This window comes from Scomber japonicus, chromosome 6 (assembly GCF_027409825.1).
Source record: "Scomber japonicus isolate fScoJap1 chromosome 6, fScoJap1.pri, whole genome shotgun sequence".
Taxonomy (NCBI): domain Eukaryota; kingdom Metazoa; phylum Chordata; class Actinopteri; order Scombriformes; family Scombridae; genus Scomber; species Scomber japonicus.
The window spans coordinates 23,340,863-23,360,388 of record NC_070583.1 but is presented as its reverse complement, the minus strand read 5'-3'; the positions used below and the strand labels follow the sequence as shown (position 1 = coordinate 23,360,388).

Genomic DNA, 19,526 nt, shown 5'->3' with positions numbered 1-19,526 from the left:
CAAAAAAGAAGAAAAGAAACAGTTGAGATTATTTTTGAAGACAGAAATACAAAATAAATAAGCAAAATAGGTAGAAGATAAATGTTCAGTTCTGGTTTGCACCTGCACTCTATTTTCTTACCAGTGTGACCTTTCTGTGATCCTCAGCCTATAACTACAACATCCTCCCTCAACAGAGACAGCTGAGACACAGATGCTCCCTCTCCAAGTACTTGTCCAAATAAACCTCATGCTTTGAGGACCTCTATTTGTCCAATTTATTATAATGGTATTACAATTTCACAATAGGCTTTCTCTCTCTGTATATATGGGTTTTTTTTAAAGTTCAAATGAAATAAGATTATTATTGTTATTCTGCTATACCAGTAAACCCATTTAAATTAGTCTATGCCATGTAAGGTTTTGATGTAGTTTTATTGTGGGGTATTTAGTTACATACTGTTTGTTGTATGTTATGTAAGTGCAAACATATTCTTTGAATATTGATCCGAAGAAGAGTGGTAGTTTTATCATTTAAGCAATTCTGTGAAACAAGTATAAAATAAAGTATAGTTAAGACAATAATAGAGTATTCAAATACAGCCCATACAATAACATGGCTTCTCACACATACTGTAGCACAGTACTAGAAAATACACCGGCTGCCAATCTGAAACAAACAGCTGCATTCAGCAGATTGCAGGAAAGACGGTGAGAGGAAATAGCAGAGCTTCACTCACCTCATCATTTTGTGAGAGCAGCACACATGCTGGGATGCTTCTGAAATCAACGATAAGTATGACATTTATCTAGTATTGGAGCAAACTAACAAAATCATCTTTCTGTTGGTGCGGCACAGTGGTATAAACTGGCTTCTTGTGGCTATGGAGCCAATTTTTTATCCCCTGTAGCAGATTTGTGCTGCTGCAGGGATATCCTAAGAATCCATCTGCTTTTCTGATTTCATTTCTTGCGCTTCCTCTCAGAAGCCCGAGTCCTGCCAGTCAATATGTGCTTTATGATGCTTAGTGGTATTTAGCAGCTCTCTCCCTGTGCTCATTCTATCTCAATAAATGACCTAACCTAAAAAGCACCCTGTGGAAAGTTGACAGTGCCATAGTTCAGCAGCACCATGGCAATTTCCAGTGGCTTAAAGCCCAGTCCGGCACACTCAGTGCATCTGTTATCACACTGCAGTCTAAGATATTTCTTAACATTCTGAAAAGCAGGGAGAAAGAGAAAATTGAACCCAGAGAGAAAGAGTATTGCAAAAATGAGAGAGCTCTACAAAGAGTGCAACCAGTGCTGATCAACGAAGCATGAAATATTTATCTATTGATCCATGCCTGGATCCCTCTTAGGTGTCGATCTGTCTATGTAACTATGATTTGAAACTCATTTTCCCATAAAACTCAATAAAAGATTTTCTTGCAGTTTTGTATCTTTTCTTTCTCTCCATCGTTGTTGTTTGTCTCTCCCTGCCTCTCTTTCCTTCCAGGTCTCCACTGCCTGTATAACCACCACTCATTTATCACCTTTGATTAAACAGGTGGGCAAAAGACGAGTTTGGCAGGAAGAAAGTGAGAGGTAAAAGACTGCATTCGTCAACAGGACGATTGGCTTCCACACTACAGATTTATATCTTCCCAGGGAGGATGAAAATTGAAAAAGTTTCCTGCCTGCTGGAGTGTGAATCAACTCATTAGAGAGCTGCAATATCAGAATGAATTATCTTTGTTCCTGTGTAGGTGTGCACAAAAAACAGAAGCGCTGGCTTCTTTTGTAAATTATTTTAACCTCTAAATCCAAGCAGAGCAGGTTTAGATTAATTCAACAAGACGTTCTACAGTTTCAAGCAACATAAGAAGAAATTTGCAATGCAGAACAAAGCCCTTAATAATATTTGTGGGGGATCAACTGCTTATAAGAAAATAATTAATTATAAACACGCTGCAACAGGCTTGTAGGATTATCACACAAAGTGTCATTATGGCAATAACCAGCCACAGCAATAATGTGTATCACCTCTTGCCCTCTCTGCCATTCAGTCAAAGCCAAACATAGCTTGACTTAGCTATTTTAGCTGTGACATCATTATTGAGTTTCACTTAAATTTAATAATACTCTTTTTTCTTTTCTTTTTTTTACATCACTTAGAAGCAGTGCAAGATGCTGCATGTACATGACATTTTTTGCCATTTGCTGCTGGGCAGGTAATGTACAATTGATTTATCAGAGCTTTGTCACTGAGAACAGTTGCCGTCTGCTGGAGCAGCGAGAGTGATTCACAACAATGAGATTAAACAGCCAATATATCTACATACTGTAGACCTGAGTGGAACTACACAGTCAGGTGATAATTTTGTGTGGGTGTGTTTGTATGTGTAACCCCTTTCACATTGCTCATGGCCATTCTATCCAATGTTAAAATAAAAATATTAGTGCAGTTTTAAGCCTTACATATTTTCATTTTTTCTTATTAAGCTGTCAATATTTTTGATAAACTGGTAGTTGGAATGGTCAAAGTGCACGTTCCATATATTATAAAGTGTTTATTTACTCTAAAACAACTGAAAGATTTCTTCCATAGAGTACTGGCAGGGTGAATGACAAATCACGTTGATGCCTGATCTCTAGTTTTGAGTTTCACGTTTATTTCATTTATCCAGCACTTTAAAAAGCAAACAGGTTTTGCCCGAAGTGCTTCACACAGACACATCTGTATACGCATACACCTTAAAGACATATGTGCACAGATGCTGTGAAAATGAAGCAAGATTAAAATAGAAACTAGTTTAAAACAACTTAGAACCCAAGAAAGAAGAAAGAAAAATGAAACTTGTTAAAGACAATTAAAAGCCAGAGAATAAAAGTGGGTCTTAAAGTGAATCTTAAAAACATCAATAGACTCATCCTGTCTAATGGCCTCTGGCGGGCTATTCCAGAGCCGAGGAGTCACTACAGAAAACGCTGCCTTCCACTGCCTTTTTTTGCCACTAACGGGCTGGAGCCAACATGCCATGGTGGGAGGATCTGAAGGGTCTGGTGGTGCTGTAAGCGCTAAAAAATTCTGAGATATATTTAGGGGTGAGACCATAGAGTGATAGACAATTATCACATCCCACCACCCATGTATTACATCCTGCTTCTGCAGGGTATGATTGTGCCTGTGTTTGGCTTTGCCGATGCCTGAATATCCTGGTGTATCCCGACTGTGAGGCTCTCCTGTTCATCAGAGCGTCTGTGATGGAACATGGTGCTTCCATTCCATGGATTAAGTTCTTGCAAACATGGCAGAAAGGGAGGGAGAAGGGCCAAGATCCAAGTGATAGCTAAGACAGCTCGGAAGAATGAATTCCCCATAGAATGAATTCGCCCATAGAATGAATTCTATGGAATTAATTCCCCTTATCTTCGGCTGGGAATGTGAGACTCTCCTTTTTTGCCCTGTGTTCCTCTCCCGGGTAGATGATTGCCTCCCCCCCGATGAGTAAAATCTTCCTGCGCAGTGGAGAGAGTCCTTGTCATCTGCTTCGTCTAGGCACTCTGCCCTAAGGTGTGACCTGGGATTCCCCTGTTGACAGCCGTTTTGCTACACCTCGCAGAATGGCACTGTAAATTCTCACTCCATAGCAAACAAGTCGTTTGTGCTAAATGATATTGTCGTTTCTAAGACCACTCTGTACGACGCTTGATGAGATTTTCTCTTCCTGACTGAAACCAGGCAGAGAAATAAGGAACTTGGCCCTCTCACTGAGCTCGGCCCGAAGGATAATACTTTTATCAGCTCGCCCAGACTTTCTGGCTGCGGTGTTCAAGAGACACTTTTGCATGTTGCTTGGTGCACACTCTTCTTTTAAACTTCAAATGATAAAATCTGTGTTCTTCTACTGTATTTTAATCTACCATCCACCTGGTTAGAACATAGTTTTTAACTGAATTGACTGACTTTTTTGAACTGATAGTCTTGCCTTTTGATTTATGAATATCACAGAGTCTTTTAGTCTCACTTAACATGTATCTGGCCCTACACACAATAAAGGGCATACTCTAGAACTTGTTTTTACTCTTAGGTCTTTATTTTCTGAGAATACGTTTATCACTGTATTTAATTCAATTTGTCATTTAATCTAGATTCCTTACCTTGAAACCAGATCATTAGCTCTCGCAACTTTAACCACCTTTCTGCTGCAAAGTATTCTGCCAGTTTCCATTTTAGCTCTGATTATGCACAGTGATGTTGACTACTTGCTGCAGTGTGTTAGTGAACAATGTATTTCAGCATTGGATAAAGTGGCCCTTTTTAAAACTAGATTGGCTCGTTTGATCATTTAGAACACTTTCCCTTCACCTTCCCCCTCTATCTTGTGCTCCTCTTGGCCTACCATCCTTCAGAGGTTTTCTACAATAACACTAAAAGATCTTAAGACTAACTAGGTTAACCTTATGAAAACCTCCTCTTGCCCACTTGAGATCTTACCAACATTTCTGTTTAAAAGTGCCATTGGCTCTATTGGTCCTGCTGTGCTCTCCATAGTCAATAACTCTCTATTATCTGGCCAGGTCCCTGGTCAGTTCAAACAAGCTGTTATTCAACTATTTCTAAAAAAAAATTAAATCTCGATCCCTCTCTACCCCTAAATTATAGGCTCATCTCCAAGTTGCCTTTTGTAGCCAAAATCTTTGAAAAAGTGGTTGCTAAGCAGCTAACAACTGCAATAAATGAGCATAATAACTTTGATAAGTATCAGTCTGTCTTGTGCATAGTTAAATTATCACTTTTAAATAACTGCCTAAGCGTTATAAAAAAAACTGGATGGCTGATCATTTCTTGCAGAAAAAACTGAAATCCTTATTTCTGCTACTCCTAGTATTTCTCCTAAGATAAAGGAATGGCCTTGGGTCTCTTAACTCATCAGTTATAAGAAATCTAGGTATGACAATGGACTCCACTTTGACTCTGGACCAATGTGAGTTGGAAATGTTAATTTGTGCTTTTATGTGATCCCGTCTTGGCAATTGTAACTCCCTTTTCACTTGACTCAGCAAAACATTCCTTGAATCGTTCACAAGTGGTTGAAAATGCTACTGCTAAACTGCTGACTAGGTTCTCAAAAGGGTCTCATGTGACACTGATTATGATTGCTCTTCACTGGCTGCTCATCAAATTCAGAATTCAATTCAAAGTTCTTGTGATGACCTTTAAAGCTCTGCCTTTAGTCAGGCTCCTGCCTACATAAGATATCTACTGCAGCCCTACGTCACCAGCAGGTCTCTTGTTGTCCTTAGAGCAAGGCTTAAAATTAAAGTAGACTTTGTTTTGAGGGTGTGGCTCCTAAACTCCTGAACACCTTTAAAAAGCAGCTCAAGACTCATTTGTTCAGACTTGACTTTGTGTAATTTTCCTTTTTTCTATTTATTCTGTTTTATGCCTGTATGTATGTTTTTGTTCTTTACTACCTCTGTGATGCACTTTGTGATACCTCTACTCTTGAAAGGTGCTGTGTAAATAAAGCTGCTCACAATTAGAAGTATTTTGAAGTTTATCGAGAAATTAATGGGGAGCCAGTGTAAGGATGCAAGGATAGAGGTGATATGGTGTGATATCTGAACTTCTGCAATATATTTTAACTATGTTAAGCATTTTGGCTAAGATAATTGTACCACAAAATGTTTGTATCTGCACACGCTAAATAGAGTTATCCACTAAATTTACTGTGTTTATGGACAGAAATATAATTAGAGATTAAGGTGCTCATTTGGATGAAGGCTGTCTCCTGACTTGGCCAACAGCCCCCTCTGACCTCTGGCACAGTGCAGGCATGCTAACATGCTCAGCCATCTGTTCACTGCTGTTGGCATCAGGGTCTATCGTGTTGTCCTACTGTGAAAAGACCCCAGGAGACGCCACCAGCTCCACCACGACAAACCTGCTGAACACACGCACACACATACTGACACACACCATAAGGCAATGCAGCACATTACCCAGCTCAAAGACACATATACATTCAGACACACACATACACAGACTGTCTCTAACAATCCCATCTGCTCCCTGTCTATATGCAGCAGCATGCTGTACTGCAACAAACACTCCCACACATACAAAAACACACACAGCAGCAGTGAGGTAGCAGAGGCTTGTTCAGAGTGTGTAAGGGATGTAATAGTCCATATCAATCTAATTATAGCCAGAAACACATCAGGAAATAATGACAAGTTGCAAAGTAATATGAAGTAATGGCAAATATAACCCAAAATGTCTGAAATATCATGTAAATACTTAATAACAACAACAACAGAAAAGGCTGAATACAAACTTTTAGTTTTATGTAATCATGCCTGATATCCTAAAATGTGTCTATATAATTGTTTGGTTATGTCACAAAAGTGTAATTTTGATACAAAACACTCAAAAAACGTTTCTGTTTTGTATCAAAATGCCTCTCCTTTTTTTCTTCTCTCATCCTGTAAATTGTTAAAATGTTGTTGATGACTCACTGTATCACTGTTGTTGATACATTTATCAAATCAAATGTGATTTGGGGAGAACAGTCACCATCCATCACATGAATCCACATATACAGCTAGAAGAGCAATATCATGAGTTTTGGATACAAAACAATAATAAAGATTTAGCTTGTTTTCAAAGAATGTGTCTCAGGTCTAATTTATGAATTTTACCCCTTGCCCTCCGCCTTCAGCTATAACTACTAACAATGCTGGTCAGGGAGGTTGTGTGGGTGGAGGCCAACAGCCTTCTACAGCTCCATATCTTGCTACAGCTGTGAAATACAAATGTCTGTACAAATCAGACAAAAAAACTTGCAGGACAATATGAATAAAACGAATTGCAGTAAAATATCAACCAAATAGTTAAATATAAAGTGTTATGTCATGAACAGTTTACGTGGTATTGACTACAGCAGCGACACGCCGCTTCTGCAGCACATAAACAATGCTCGATGAAAATTTGTCATGGGTCATAGAAAGTGTTAACCATCAGCAGAAAAAATCTATGTGGAGCTGAGAGGCATGTCGTACCGTGTGGGTTCATTCCTTTTCATCTCATACAGTGGCCCCTCCCTCCCCCCTCTCTGCTTTTCCTCTTCCCTCTTGAGCTCCAGGCGGCGACAGTGTTGTTTGGGTGTGATTATCTGATCTCAATGTGTGATCACACAGCATTTCTTACCTCATATCCTGTCAGACAAAAAACATGCACATATTACGCACACACACACAGCTAAACACACAGTATGCACAGATACAAATAGACTGACGGACTTACAGACAAAGGCTGAGAGGCTGTAAAAGTAAGACATGAGGCAGAATGATACCCCTGAGATCAAAAGTTGAGTCTTTAAAGTTACTGGTTGTCATCATCTCCCCTCTCGCCTTTTCAATACTATTCTGCAGAGAAACAAATTTAGTCCTTGCAGATTTTTAAGTACTTTTGTTTTGAAGAGAAAGAGAAAAACAAGAAGAAGAAAAAAACATTAATTTAATGGCAATTAAAGTGAGAACAAGATTGTGCCTCTGTGAGCATCATGTGTTAAAAATGACTTGGCCAGGGGGGAGGCGGTGGGTGGAATATATATGAGTTTCAGACATTAAATTTATGTTTTCTGTCTTTTTCGCTCTGCATGTGTTTCTGAATAGAGCCACAGGGTGCATGCAGAAGAAAGGGCTATGGAAAATCAGACTTGCTTTTAATATATTTCTGTCTGGGTCACTTCGTGTAGCCTGTATATTCTCATATATCATGTTGCCTGAAAATTGTCTGTGTTGGGGTGCAGTTTGGCCGGACCTATCCCTTAGTCATCTCCAGCAAACTGTCTGCTTCCACTGACAGACCCATTTTAGCAAATGTTATTCCAGCTTGGCAGCACACACCAAGAACGCAGCCGAGCCAGAGCCAGTAGTGTGTCTTTATCGTGGAGTCCATCATTTTCTAAAAAATGCATTTATGTAAGACAGCTATTTCAGGTCCAACTTCATTATACAGCATCAGTCAGTGAATGAAGTGGGGAGAAAAGATGGTGATAAAAAGAGTACAGCATAAATATACAGATAAGACTGTTTGCATAGTGAGCAGATGGGGAGCCTGAAAGACATTGGCACTGATGTTAGATCACAGGGGCAGAATGTAGAAGATGAAGAAAAAGAGCATGGAGGAAAATAAGGGGCAGTTGTGCTCCAGGCGTTCCACTCTGTCACCAAGGTTTCCATCACTATAAGTCGCATTCATTGGAAGGGAAAGTGTTTACAGTCACCAGTGGCTTGTGGAGTAATGAATGTTAGAAGATAGAGCGAGGGGAAATATAAGAACAAGATGAGGTAATGCGATAGGAAGGGAGTTAAGGCGGGGATAAGGCTGGGGAGAAATGAATGGGTACAGAAGCTGTGGAGAACAAAAGAGGAGATGAAGGATTAATCGAGAGCAGAGGAAGAGAGGTTATAAACCCGTAAAGGCTTTTTGAGGAACCGACAAAATAGATGGAGATCAAAGGGGTGGTGGATGTCACCGCTCAACTGCTACAGCACACATGGGTTCTGGCTGAGAGTCCCTCAGCTGCACCTTGAAGGTTTTTTGATAACCAGAGATTTTAATTGCAGATAGCTTTCCCAGGGAAACCACTGTTCTGACCTGCAAAACACCACAATCTGATCCACTCTTGTGTCACCTTTTATTATGAGCCACTCACAATAAATCAAGAGCAATGAGGTGAACAAACAAATGGGAAGACGTGCTGTAGCTCTTCAAGACTCATTTAACAGTTTTCAGAGATGGCCATTAAATATCATAGTGATACTGCTGGACAATTTAGACACTTTTGTAGTTTGCTACTGGATCTTTAAAGGTCAAAACTGACGTATTTGAGTTTAAAATATGACTGCAATATGACAATCAATACTTGACTTTAAGACATATTTTGGTATGTCTGTACTGTCATTTTATGTTTCTAATCAGCAGAAAAGACATTGGACAATTCTGCAAAATGCCTTCAATGAAAATGTGTTATGCATTATTTCTTTCTGCAATATCTAATATATAGTCTGATTTAGGTTGTAGGGACACATTGTGGATACTCTGTTGGATTATGGTTTAAGAATACAGCCAGCAATAGTCAATTGTGTGTGTCTGCTACTGTATTCCTTTGTGCTGTAGACCTCTGACATCAGTGAGTTTGCTAGTTTTGTTTTTATTTTTATTTTTAGAAATGGCTTCAAAGAGTCACAAAAGTGATCACATTTTCAGTCTCCAGAGAGCTAACATTTAGTGCAGACAACCACCACATCCTTACATTCTGCTTCTCTGTATAAAGGGACACTGTACTGTCTGATTTGTCTCTGAATGTTGGCATGTCTCCAATATTATATTCCCAGGGATGCAGGACTGTTGATAACACACACACACATATTGATTTAGCTGTGACAAGCTAAAATCATCTCATGTTGATCAATCCGTTTTCTCACTTTGACTTCAGCCATTTTTGTTGCAGCAGCTTGAGTTGATGCTTTGAGATTTTTGTTGTTGCTATTTAATATTCCTGTGCCCACACTAGCATGAGTTTAGATGAATAAACAATGCAGAACTTCAGTGAGCACACACAGATTTGTGTGCAGCACCATGTTGAAAAGTGTCTCTATTTCAGATGAGACTTTGTTAATTAAATTAAGGATGAGAGACAGACAGAGAATGAGAGAGAAAGCAATAACCAATACTTACACAGTAATAGTACATTTAAGTTATCTCCCAAATTTCATCAGATCTTTTTCTGCTACTTTGGGTTATCTGTCTGTATAATTAGGTTGCTAAGAATCTAGGGTTATATTTGATGCTTACATCTGTTTCGACAATCACGTCAAAAAGGTTGTCAAATCATCTTTCTTCCAGCTTAATTCTCTAGGTCATTTTATCAGTTGCTGATTTACAAAAAGTTGTACATGCTTGTATCGGTTCTCAGCTTGATTATTGTAACACACTTTACTCGTGTATCAGCCAGGGCCCCTCCACAGTCTACAGCTGGTGAAAAATGCTTCTGCTAGACTTATTGGACTTTCTGGAACAAAGAGGCTTGATCACATTACCCCTGTGCTTGCCTCTCTACATGGGCTCCCTGTTAAATTTGTCATTGATTTAAAAATGCTCACATTTAAAGCCTTAAGCAGCCTTGCACCTAAGTATACCTCTGTATTATTGACCAGGTGTGTGCCCTCTCGGCCGTTAAGATCAGCAGACAGAGCCCTTCTTGTTACTCCCAGGTCATGGTTGGTGATTAAGGCCATCACGCATTTGGTATCTGCTGAAATCAGTCACACTAATTTACTACCTAGCTTCTTTTAAATCTCCTCTTAAAATGTTCTCTTTCTAAAAGCTTTTGCAAAATATTTGATATATGTTTTCATTTATGTGATCTTTAGTTTATTGTCTCTACTTTCATTCTACCTGTAATGACTAGTTTCATCTCTTCTTTTTGTAAAGCACTTTGTAACATCGTTAAGAAAATAGCTATATAAAGAAAATGGTTATATTATGTTAAAGACCGTGTAAAGTGAATTCAAACAATCACCGCCGCGTAACATGATTAGCATAAACCCGCCCCTGCTGCTGTAGCGGTATAAATAAATTCAGCACACACTACTACTACTACAGTCTACAGTTAGCCAGTTAGCTGAGTTAGCCGCCGAGTTAGCCACCGAGCCAGCCGCCGAGCTAGCCACTGAGCTAGCCGCAGAAAGCTCTCAGACATAGTGTCCATGTTTCGGGTAGAGGTGGTGACTTTGATTGACAGGGCATTCCCACAGCGTTTGGGAGCAGAGAAAGAGACTGAGTTTTACACAACTTTGAAGCCTAATTTCATATATTTGGCGATTTTTTTAATCATTCAAATTTGGCAGGGTGGTTAACAACACACTTTTCTGTGGTATGTCAAACTCAGAAACTATATTTATTCTTACTTTACACGGACTTGAGTAAAATTCTCAAAAGTGATCTCTTGCTTCTCTGAGGCATGCTGAAACCAGAAGCTGAGCATTTTCTATCTCAGAGGGGCTTGAGTGGAACAGGATATGACTGAGCTGAATTCAGGGCTTGATAATAATAGGTTTTGTGGAGCACAAATGTATGCAATATTACTAGTGTTTGCACACACATATTGCTGTTTCAGACGTGTATTGAGATTGAAATGGCAAGCACCTGCTGTATGGGACACAGCTTCACATTGATTATATTACAGTAGGAATATCTAATCTGCACGGCTTGTCCTATTTCAAGGAGAATATTGTCCAGTGCCCTCAGGATGTTTTCATACATTATAGAGGATAATAGGAGATGGTTTTATAAGCCACTGGGGGCACATGTAGTTTTACAGGACACTGTGCCACCACATAATTTCTCTCTGTTCAGCATCTCCCATTATGGATAGATACTAACTCTAGACTGCAGAGACACAATGTACATCACACACACCTACTTAAGGCAACCTAAAGTCATCCATTGTACAGCTTTTTATTTTCAGTGGGCACTGAGAGTGCTTGACTTCTCGAGCACTGCTGATAATGTGCACCAGCTCCAACATCACCCTTATTAATGGAAAAATGGTGCACAAAGAGGGCTCTCATTTTTTTATGATCTGACTTCAAATGCATGAGCCAAAAGCTCCTAGATTTACAGTAACTGATGACAGAGGCTGCAAGAACTAATCAGCTACCTAACAAACCTGTCCAACCCAATCAAGAACGCACATTAGTCACCTTGCTGTTTGTAATTTATGTGACCTGTCATGTTCAGTGCCTAGATGTATAACTCTTACATAAAACCCCCTGCTGTGGGTGTTCGACTATTCTATTAAAAAACACTGATCTGCATAAATCCCAGAACAGATCTCTGAAGGTACAAACTGAACTCTTCCCATTGTGTCTGAAAAATACTGCACTGTCAAATCTTTGGGCAATATGTAATTCAGTCATTCTGGTTGGATAATCACACAAGAAACTTTGATGAATGAATCACCTTAACTAACATTCTCAAAGGAAGAATTTATAAGTAGAACCGCTTGATAAGAAGTCTACATTGAGGACCAATATGAAAGCCTGCTGAAATTTTATATTCCCGCTGCCGGGAATTTCTACAGCTGTACAAAGACACAGTATTTGTTGATTTTAATGCATTGAACGATTCTACTGACAACACACATAAAGAAACGGATGTAGATGCTTACTGGATTATACGAGAATCTTATTGTCTGAGAAAGGATCAAATATGTCAATCTGGGGCTGAGGCAAAAACAAAGGACAGCAGTTGCCATGTTAATCCCCAAGACCCTGAAGTGAGAGTAACGACGATGGGTAGACACAAAGTCAAATAAAAAAGATGAAGAGAGGAGGAATTTCTAAAATGAAAGAAAATTCTGTTCATTGAGTGGCAAAGAAAATATTTCCATATTTGCATCTTCAGTGCCTCATTAATTCGGCTTTCTCTGAGGAATTATTGTACATGAATAAAGAGCAAGACGAGGCTGAGCATTTGTTTTGTTTGAAGTGTGACGGTGGTCGAATGGAAATAAAACAGGTTGGAACCTTTTCCCTTGCAAATAGTGACTTTGCTTTAGATGCACATAAAAACTGAAGAGCAGGAGAAGAACACCGGCACAAGCACAAGTTTCGAGCTCAGTGCTCCTCAGGCATCACCGAGCACACAGAAAGAACACTGAGCTCAAAACACATTGCATATCTGTATGTAAGATCACAGCCACCCTTTTATTCATCTTCTGCTCACTATGTGCTGCCTTTTATTCATGCGAGTCTAAAGCAACAATAACACAATGTTCACCCCTTTTTTCATATTTAGATTATTTTCTGGAAACCTGGGGAGATTATTTGGGGGGATTGGAAACATTAAACATGCATGAAATTACATTTTAAATATTAACATGGTTTCACTGTTGTAACACTCATGCCAGAACCCGAACACCACCCACTAGCAACTACTTTTTTAGCTTTGCTTGATACCTGTGTACTGAATGTCTAACATCAACCTGCGAATCTCATGGATAATTTTTCATGAAGATGATAGACTGAACCATTTCTGCTGTATAAGCTGTGTTCATGCTGACAATAGCACTGCATCAAAAAACAAAGCCTCCTCATCTTGCAGAAACATTCTGGCTCCGTTTTTGTCACAGTGCAATGCAGCGTCTTCCATAACACACTGCATCAGCCAAACAAATAGAAAAAACCCCAGTTGTAGGCAGAAGTAGACAAGCCGCCATTACTGTGGTGGCGCTTACCTTGTAAACCCATTAACAATGTAATGTGTATAGAGGACTTTCACTATTTAAGTGCTTTTGCCAAGAAATCTTTGCAAATCTTTCATGTAGAGCAAGTTATATGTTGAAAGTATAGTCATTAAATGCCTTTAAAATATAGGTTATGAATATATATAAAACTTTAACATTTTAAGGAAGTTCATCCCAGTTTTAACAGACAGCAAGATTTATTTTCTGGGCTCTACTGTTTCAGCTGCTCCAACAGCTAACTGCAATTTTGGAGAAAACAGAAAGTAAAGGTCATAATTTCTCTGATAAAAAAAAAAATCAATTAAATCCTCATGTTTCAATCCCAATCTGAGTGACAACCAGGGGACACGAAAGACTACAGTAAGTGACTGCCTAAATGAATCAATGGTGAGCCACTACTCTGCATAACATCCTCTCTTTCTAGCTTGGTACTAGGTTATTGGCTAACATGCTATGCTTACAGTATCATGTACAAATGAGTACAAAAACAGTTTGATCATTTAAATCACACCCAGACTGTTGAGCTCAGACAGAAGTGGTATATTATTGTTATTTTCCCCAAAGTGCGTGGGTGTACTGTATGTGTGTGTGTGTGTGGTATGTACCATGTGACTGGTCCTCCATGTGTCCCAGAGTTTCAATCTGCTCCACCAGGTCATTTGAGTTCCACTGACTCATGCCCAGCAGAATGGCGCTCTTCCCCTCCATAACATCTGCTGGCACACACACACGCACGAGCACACACACGCACGAGCACACACACACACACACACACACACACACACACACACACACACACACACGGACACACACACACACACACACACACAGACACACACACGGACACACACACGGACACACACACACAGACACACACACAGACACACACAGAAGTAAGATAATGCAGTGCAGAAGAAATCCCATTTCCCCCTCTCTCAACATATCAATAATATGGCAATTCATCAATCTTGAATTTCCAACAACTGATCAATGCAAAACAACATAACCACACAAGTGACTCATATGAGTCACATATAACCCCCCCGCCCCCAATCACCCAATAGGGCAGAACAATATACACCTTTATCACAAAGTGCACTTTAACACTTGACCAGTGCTGGTAAGGTGGGATTTCCACTCCATTCAAATTTCACATAGAAAATGACATGTGCAGCTTAGCTGAAAGATTAATGTACAACATTTAAACACAAAAGAGTGCCACATGAAGGCCAGCAGCATGGCAGTGTGGTTAGCCTGGCAAACACATTAGTTTCAAATGGATTGTCATGACGGAATATAAATGGAAAAACTACTAGCTTTGCCAACATGTGAAAGCTTACATAACATTAAATTTAAACTTGGCCTGATAGTTACACCTAAAAAGGCAACATTGCCTACATCTATGATGTTTTTTGTAGGTCTTAGTGCAATTTATAAACCGTTACATTTACATTCAGTAATTCTAACCAAAATGCATTTCTTGTATCATTGAGGCCTATCAAAGGTGTTGAATGCACTTCCTTTTTCATAAAACATTGTTAAAAAGCATTTTTAAGGATAGTGGCATGGCTTTTGCGATATGTCAGTCAGCCAATCACTTTGTCCAGAGTGAAATATCTCAACAATTACTGGACTGAAATGAAATTTGGTGCAGATGTTCATGGTCCAGTTCAGAGAGCACACCCCAATGACTTGTCCTGTACTACCATCATAAACATTTCAAATTGTCCAATACTTTGGATTAACTGTCCATTTTTTTGCTTTTCTTTACAATGAACATTACAGCCTTGCAGAGCCACTAGTGAAGCTTTAGGCCCTTAAACCCAGTTTATGCCTGGTTTTGAACAAGCGATCTGTTTCAGTTTCTGATCTATAACTTTTCTGGAGTTCACACAGGAAGCACTGTGATTGCAATACTTTTGGATAAGCCTGACCACCAAGATTGTCAGGCTCACATTGTGATCAGATCTCAGGTGTAAATGAAATCTGTAAAGTGTGACAGCATTCATAAAAAAACAAACAAAAAACAAACAAACCAGCAAGTCACCTAACTCCACCTCTTTGTGCAAATGTAAGCAAGCCTTGCAAAAACTGCCAGTAAAAACTGTAGCTAGAAGCCTTCCCTCACAAAAACTGAACGGCCATCCCAACATTGCTTCCTGTGACCTGATATTAATAGGTGGGTGCACAATGTGCCTACACTCTGCCTGTTACACACACAGGGACAGGCAGCGGCACAGAAACATACAAAAAAAATAAAAATAAGAGTATTACATCAACATATTAAAAAATACATGTCATATTGGTTAGTCATAATATTTGTCAGATTTAATAAATTGTAAAAATAACTATTGTGTATGTTTGATTGGTTGGGGGGGTCAGCACCTTGGAGAGTGCTGCTGCAGACAGTCCTAAGAATTGTATGAAAGAGTAACATGATTAAAACAGTTTTTGTATTTAACATAATATCATTATTGTTAAAATGGGGTCCACCAAGTTTGCTGTCAGCCTCGCATAACTAATCTGTATATTTTATCACAAAAGAAGCACAATTGAGATAACAATTACACATTTTAAAAGTGGCAAGCTGGGCCTTTAAAATATGAACCACCAGACTGTCATAGTAAATGAAAAGTTCTGTTGTATTGGACATTTTCAGGAGTCTACTAAAACAAAAAGCCAGGTGTGCTGTGTGGTGCAGCAAGACCAAAATGGCTGTCTGCCTATTACAGACTGTCATCCAAGACAGTGTGAGACAGGATGAGTCATGCAGGAAGAAAACCCTCTACCTGACAGACTTCTCTCCTCTCTCACACATTCCAGCTTGGCAGCACTTAGAGTCTCTGACGTAGGTCGTCACGGCCTGTCCTTTTGGATCACACAGCGGAGGGTCTACTGATCATAGTTTGTCATTCGCTATCTGCTCTGACTAACTCCCCCTTTGGTTCCCTCCGGTCACGGAACTGAGCTGAATGTAATGATGAGGGGACATAACAAACACTTGCAGACTGAAACATAAACAGACAAGCACAAAGAAAATGGAGCAGGGCCAGAAAGGCACACAGAGAGATGAATATTAGATTTGAACAAAGCCCTGCATGATGTAAGAAAGCCGTTGTTTGGACAGGAGGAGAATGCAAAGCAGGCTTTACACCAAACCTGGAAAATCCACATTTCTGATTCATCTCCTGGAGAGAGAGCTGAGCTGAGATACTCACAGCCTCAACAGAAGCTCCTCAGAAAAGCAAAAAGTATACAAAAATAACTACTCACAGCACACTAACAACTAGCTATATGCACCAGTCAGATGCAGCACAAACAAATAACTTGCACAAATAATGAAATGACTGGTACCACCAAATCTCCTGCTTTTGGAATATATGTTAGAAGACCAAAATCTGATTTGAACACCAGGTGAAAAGAGGAACAGAAGTGTGAGATTCGCCTGCAGCCGACAGTCCCGAGGGAGAGAAAAGAGATTTAGAAACATCCTTCAACCTGTCAGCTCACAGTGAGTCAGTGTCAGAGTAGAAGAGAAAGAAATAGATGCTGTGACTGTTAAATGATGGGCAAGTGGCCTCAGTTGCCTACTACCAATCCATACCCCAATTCATTCCTTTAGCATTTTTCAATTTCTTGATCTAATCACAATGCATTAGTTACAGCAGTGGAATTACCAAAATACTACTTCATTATTTTAGGCCCATTCAACGCCCGCTGACGCACTATGAAAATGAGATTGCTAAGGGGATCATCCTGTAAAATGGCATAAACAGGATGAATCTAAGTAAGTAGGCTACCAAGGCAGGAAAGCATTGAAACATCACGAGTGTAGCCCACAAGCAGACAATATAATTGGATCTCTAAAAGTAAAAAAAGAGAAAATGTATTTAGGGCATTTAGTCGTAAATCCTCTCTTAAACCATTTCTGTACCCTTATGAAAGCCATTTTTATATCATTATATGTGAATAATACACATGAAATGAGCATGTGTGATTTTTAGATATTTACATGTGACGCATGCGCTTTTTAGGATGTTTCAAGTGATCAATTCATGGCTTGTGGCCATGAATGTGGCTTGTATCTACTATACTTTATGTATTTTTTTTAATGTTATCCTATTTCATACAGTGGAAACACTGATGCATTACATATTGAAAATCAGTGCAGTCTATGTTCCATGTTTACATTGGTCTTAAAGTCCTAAAATTCTGTTTTTTCTTCAATTTGCATTTTTACAGTTTGTTTTCTGACTTTTACAGTACAAATGCAGATCCTGATTGGGTTATTAGATGCAGTATGATAACTATGTATTATTTATCGTATTTTGGACTGCTCTTTTTTTTCATTTTTCTCTACATTGTATCTGTGTCCTGGAGCCTTGTATCATGGCACACTTGGTAACCCACTCATCAAGATGCTATGGGGGATTTGCAATTTTTTAAACATAAATGTTGTAATAATATACATTTCATTTGTATAACACTTTTAATTCATAGTGAAACTCAAAGTACTACAATATTAATAACATAGAACACACAACTAATATTGTGGACCCCATGGTTTGGAGCCTATAGTTTCTCCAGTGGAAGAAGCTGCTGGTAGATCTGAGGGTGCTTGTGGGGATGTTTGTGGTGTGATCAGTTCCAGTAGGTAGGAAGGTCTGTTGATGGATGTGTATTTGAGTAGCAGGACTTAGTTGTCAAGGCAGAACATGGCTGTACAGCTGGGTATCATCCACATAGGGATGAAAAGACATCCCATGTCTGCAGTCCAACAGGGAGCATTTAGACAGTAAACGGTACGGGTCCAAGAACTGATCCTTGTGGAATGCCACAAATGACAGAGAGCAATGAGACTCAATTAAAAATCTGACTGTCATTAACAAGCAACCACCTTCTGCAACAACTTAGATAAGAAAGGGGGTTAGAAATAACTGGCGAGAACTTCTTGGTCCACGGTGAGCTTCGTGAGGAGGGGGCGGATGATAAAATATCTGTTTGAAGGGAGATGTTGACATTTTGGGTGATCATTGAGATGAGAATGCAGATGTATAATTTGAGCAGAGCTGTGGGAATGGGGTTAAAGGCATAAGTACAGGGTTTCATCTTACAGAGGATTTCCTCGATGTGGCTTTGCCTGACGCCAATAAAAAGGAGTAGAGGCAGCAAGCTCCCCGACAGAGGGTCGATGACAGGAGGAAGCATAGAGGAACAGCTGGACAGAGCGGATGTTGTTGACTTTGGCTTTGAAAAATTCAGTAAAGTTGATGCATCGCTCTTCTGTAGCCTTAATTGTGGAAGATGATTGTGGCTTTGGGACATGATTTATGGAAGTTGCTTAGAGTTGCCAGGATTGTTATTAGTGAGATTGGAGAAAAATTTTAAGGAACTCCTTTGATGTTCCCAGAGTGTCTGCAGTGTCATTCCAGGACACACCCAGCTGACCAGTTTTTATTTTTCGCAGGTCACATTATGTATTTTATCACAAAGTTTATGTGTATATTTATGGCCAATATGTTTTCACATACTTTTGCTTTGTATTGTTTTAAAACTATAACATGCTATCTTTGTTATACTTCTAATCTCTGTCTTTTCCTTAATTCCCCCTTGTTTTATGTTGCAAACCATACTGTACAATCTGCACATGTGTAGCCGATATGTGCGTGTGTGTGTGTGCGTGTCAGTGTCTTCTGCGTGGTAGATTACCTGGAACAGCTGCTGTGCATAACAGTTCCATTAAAATCAAACACTGCAGCAGCTGATTTCACTGATCAACACACCTTCAACCATAGAGAAAGAAGTAATCAGGAGAATCACCCCCTGCAGGGACTGGTTTACAATGAAAAATATCTGAGCTTCAAAAATGTGACATGGTTCAGAACCAGTTTTGCAGATGTTCGGTGTTGACAGGAGGTCTTTTTCTGTACTATCCAAAAAAAAAAAAAAAATCCCAAACAGCTAAATCATTTGTCTTTCCCAATGCAATATTAAATAAACAGATCACTGTTTAGCTTTTGAAGCTTTTGAATGATGGACTTTACCACCATAATGTAAAAACAGCATAATTCTTGCAGCTTAAAAGACACTTGTCTAAGAAATCACCCATCTGGATCTTGGCCAAAATGTAATCAACTGTTCTTGGGTCCAAAGTCTGTCAGCCACATTTACTCATGACCTTTTGAGATAACTTGTTAAAAATGTCTAACAGACAAGCATCAACTTCTTCCAGCTTCAGTGGCA

General features: G+C 39.3%; 1 protein-coding gene across 1 annotated transcript in view; it reads right to left on the bottom strand.

Moving 5' to 3' along the window:
- Positions 1 to 19,526, bottom strand: part of pitpnm3 (PITPNM family member 3) — a 78,187-nt gene that overhangs the window by 39,780 nt on the left and 18,881 nt on the right. The window contains exon 3 of the mRNA XM_053320209.1: positions 13,889 to 13,999. Within this exon, the coding sequence (XP_053176184.1) occupies positions 13,889 to 13,999 (111 nt within the window). The remainder of the gene's footprint in view (positions 1 to 13,888; positions 14,000 to 19,526) is intronic.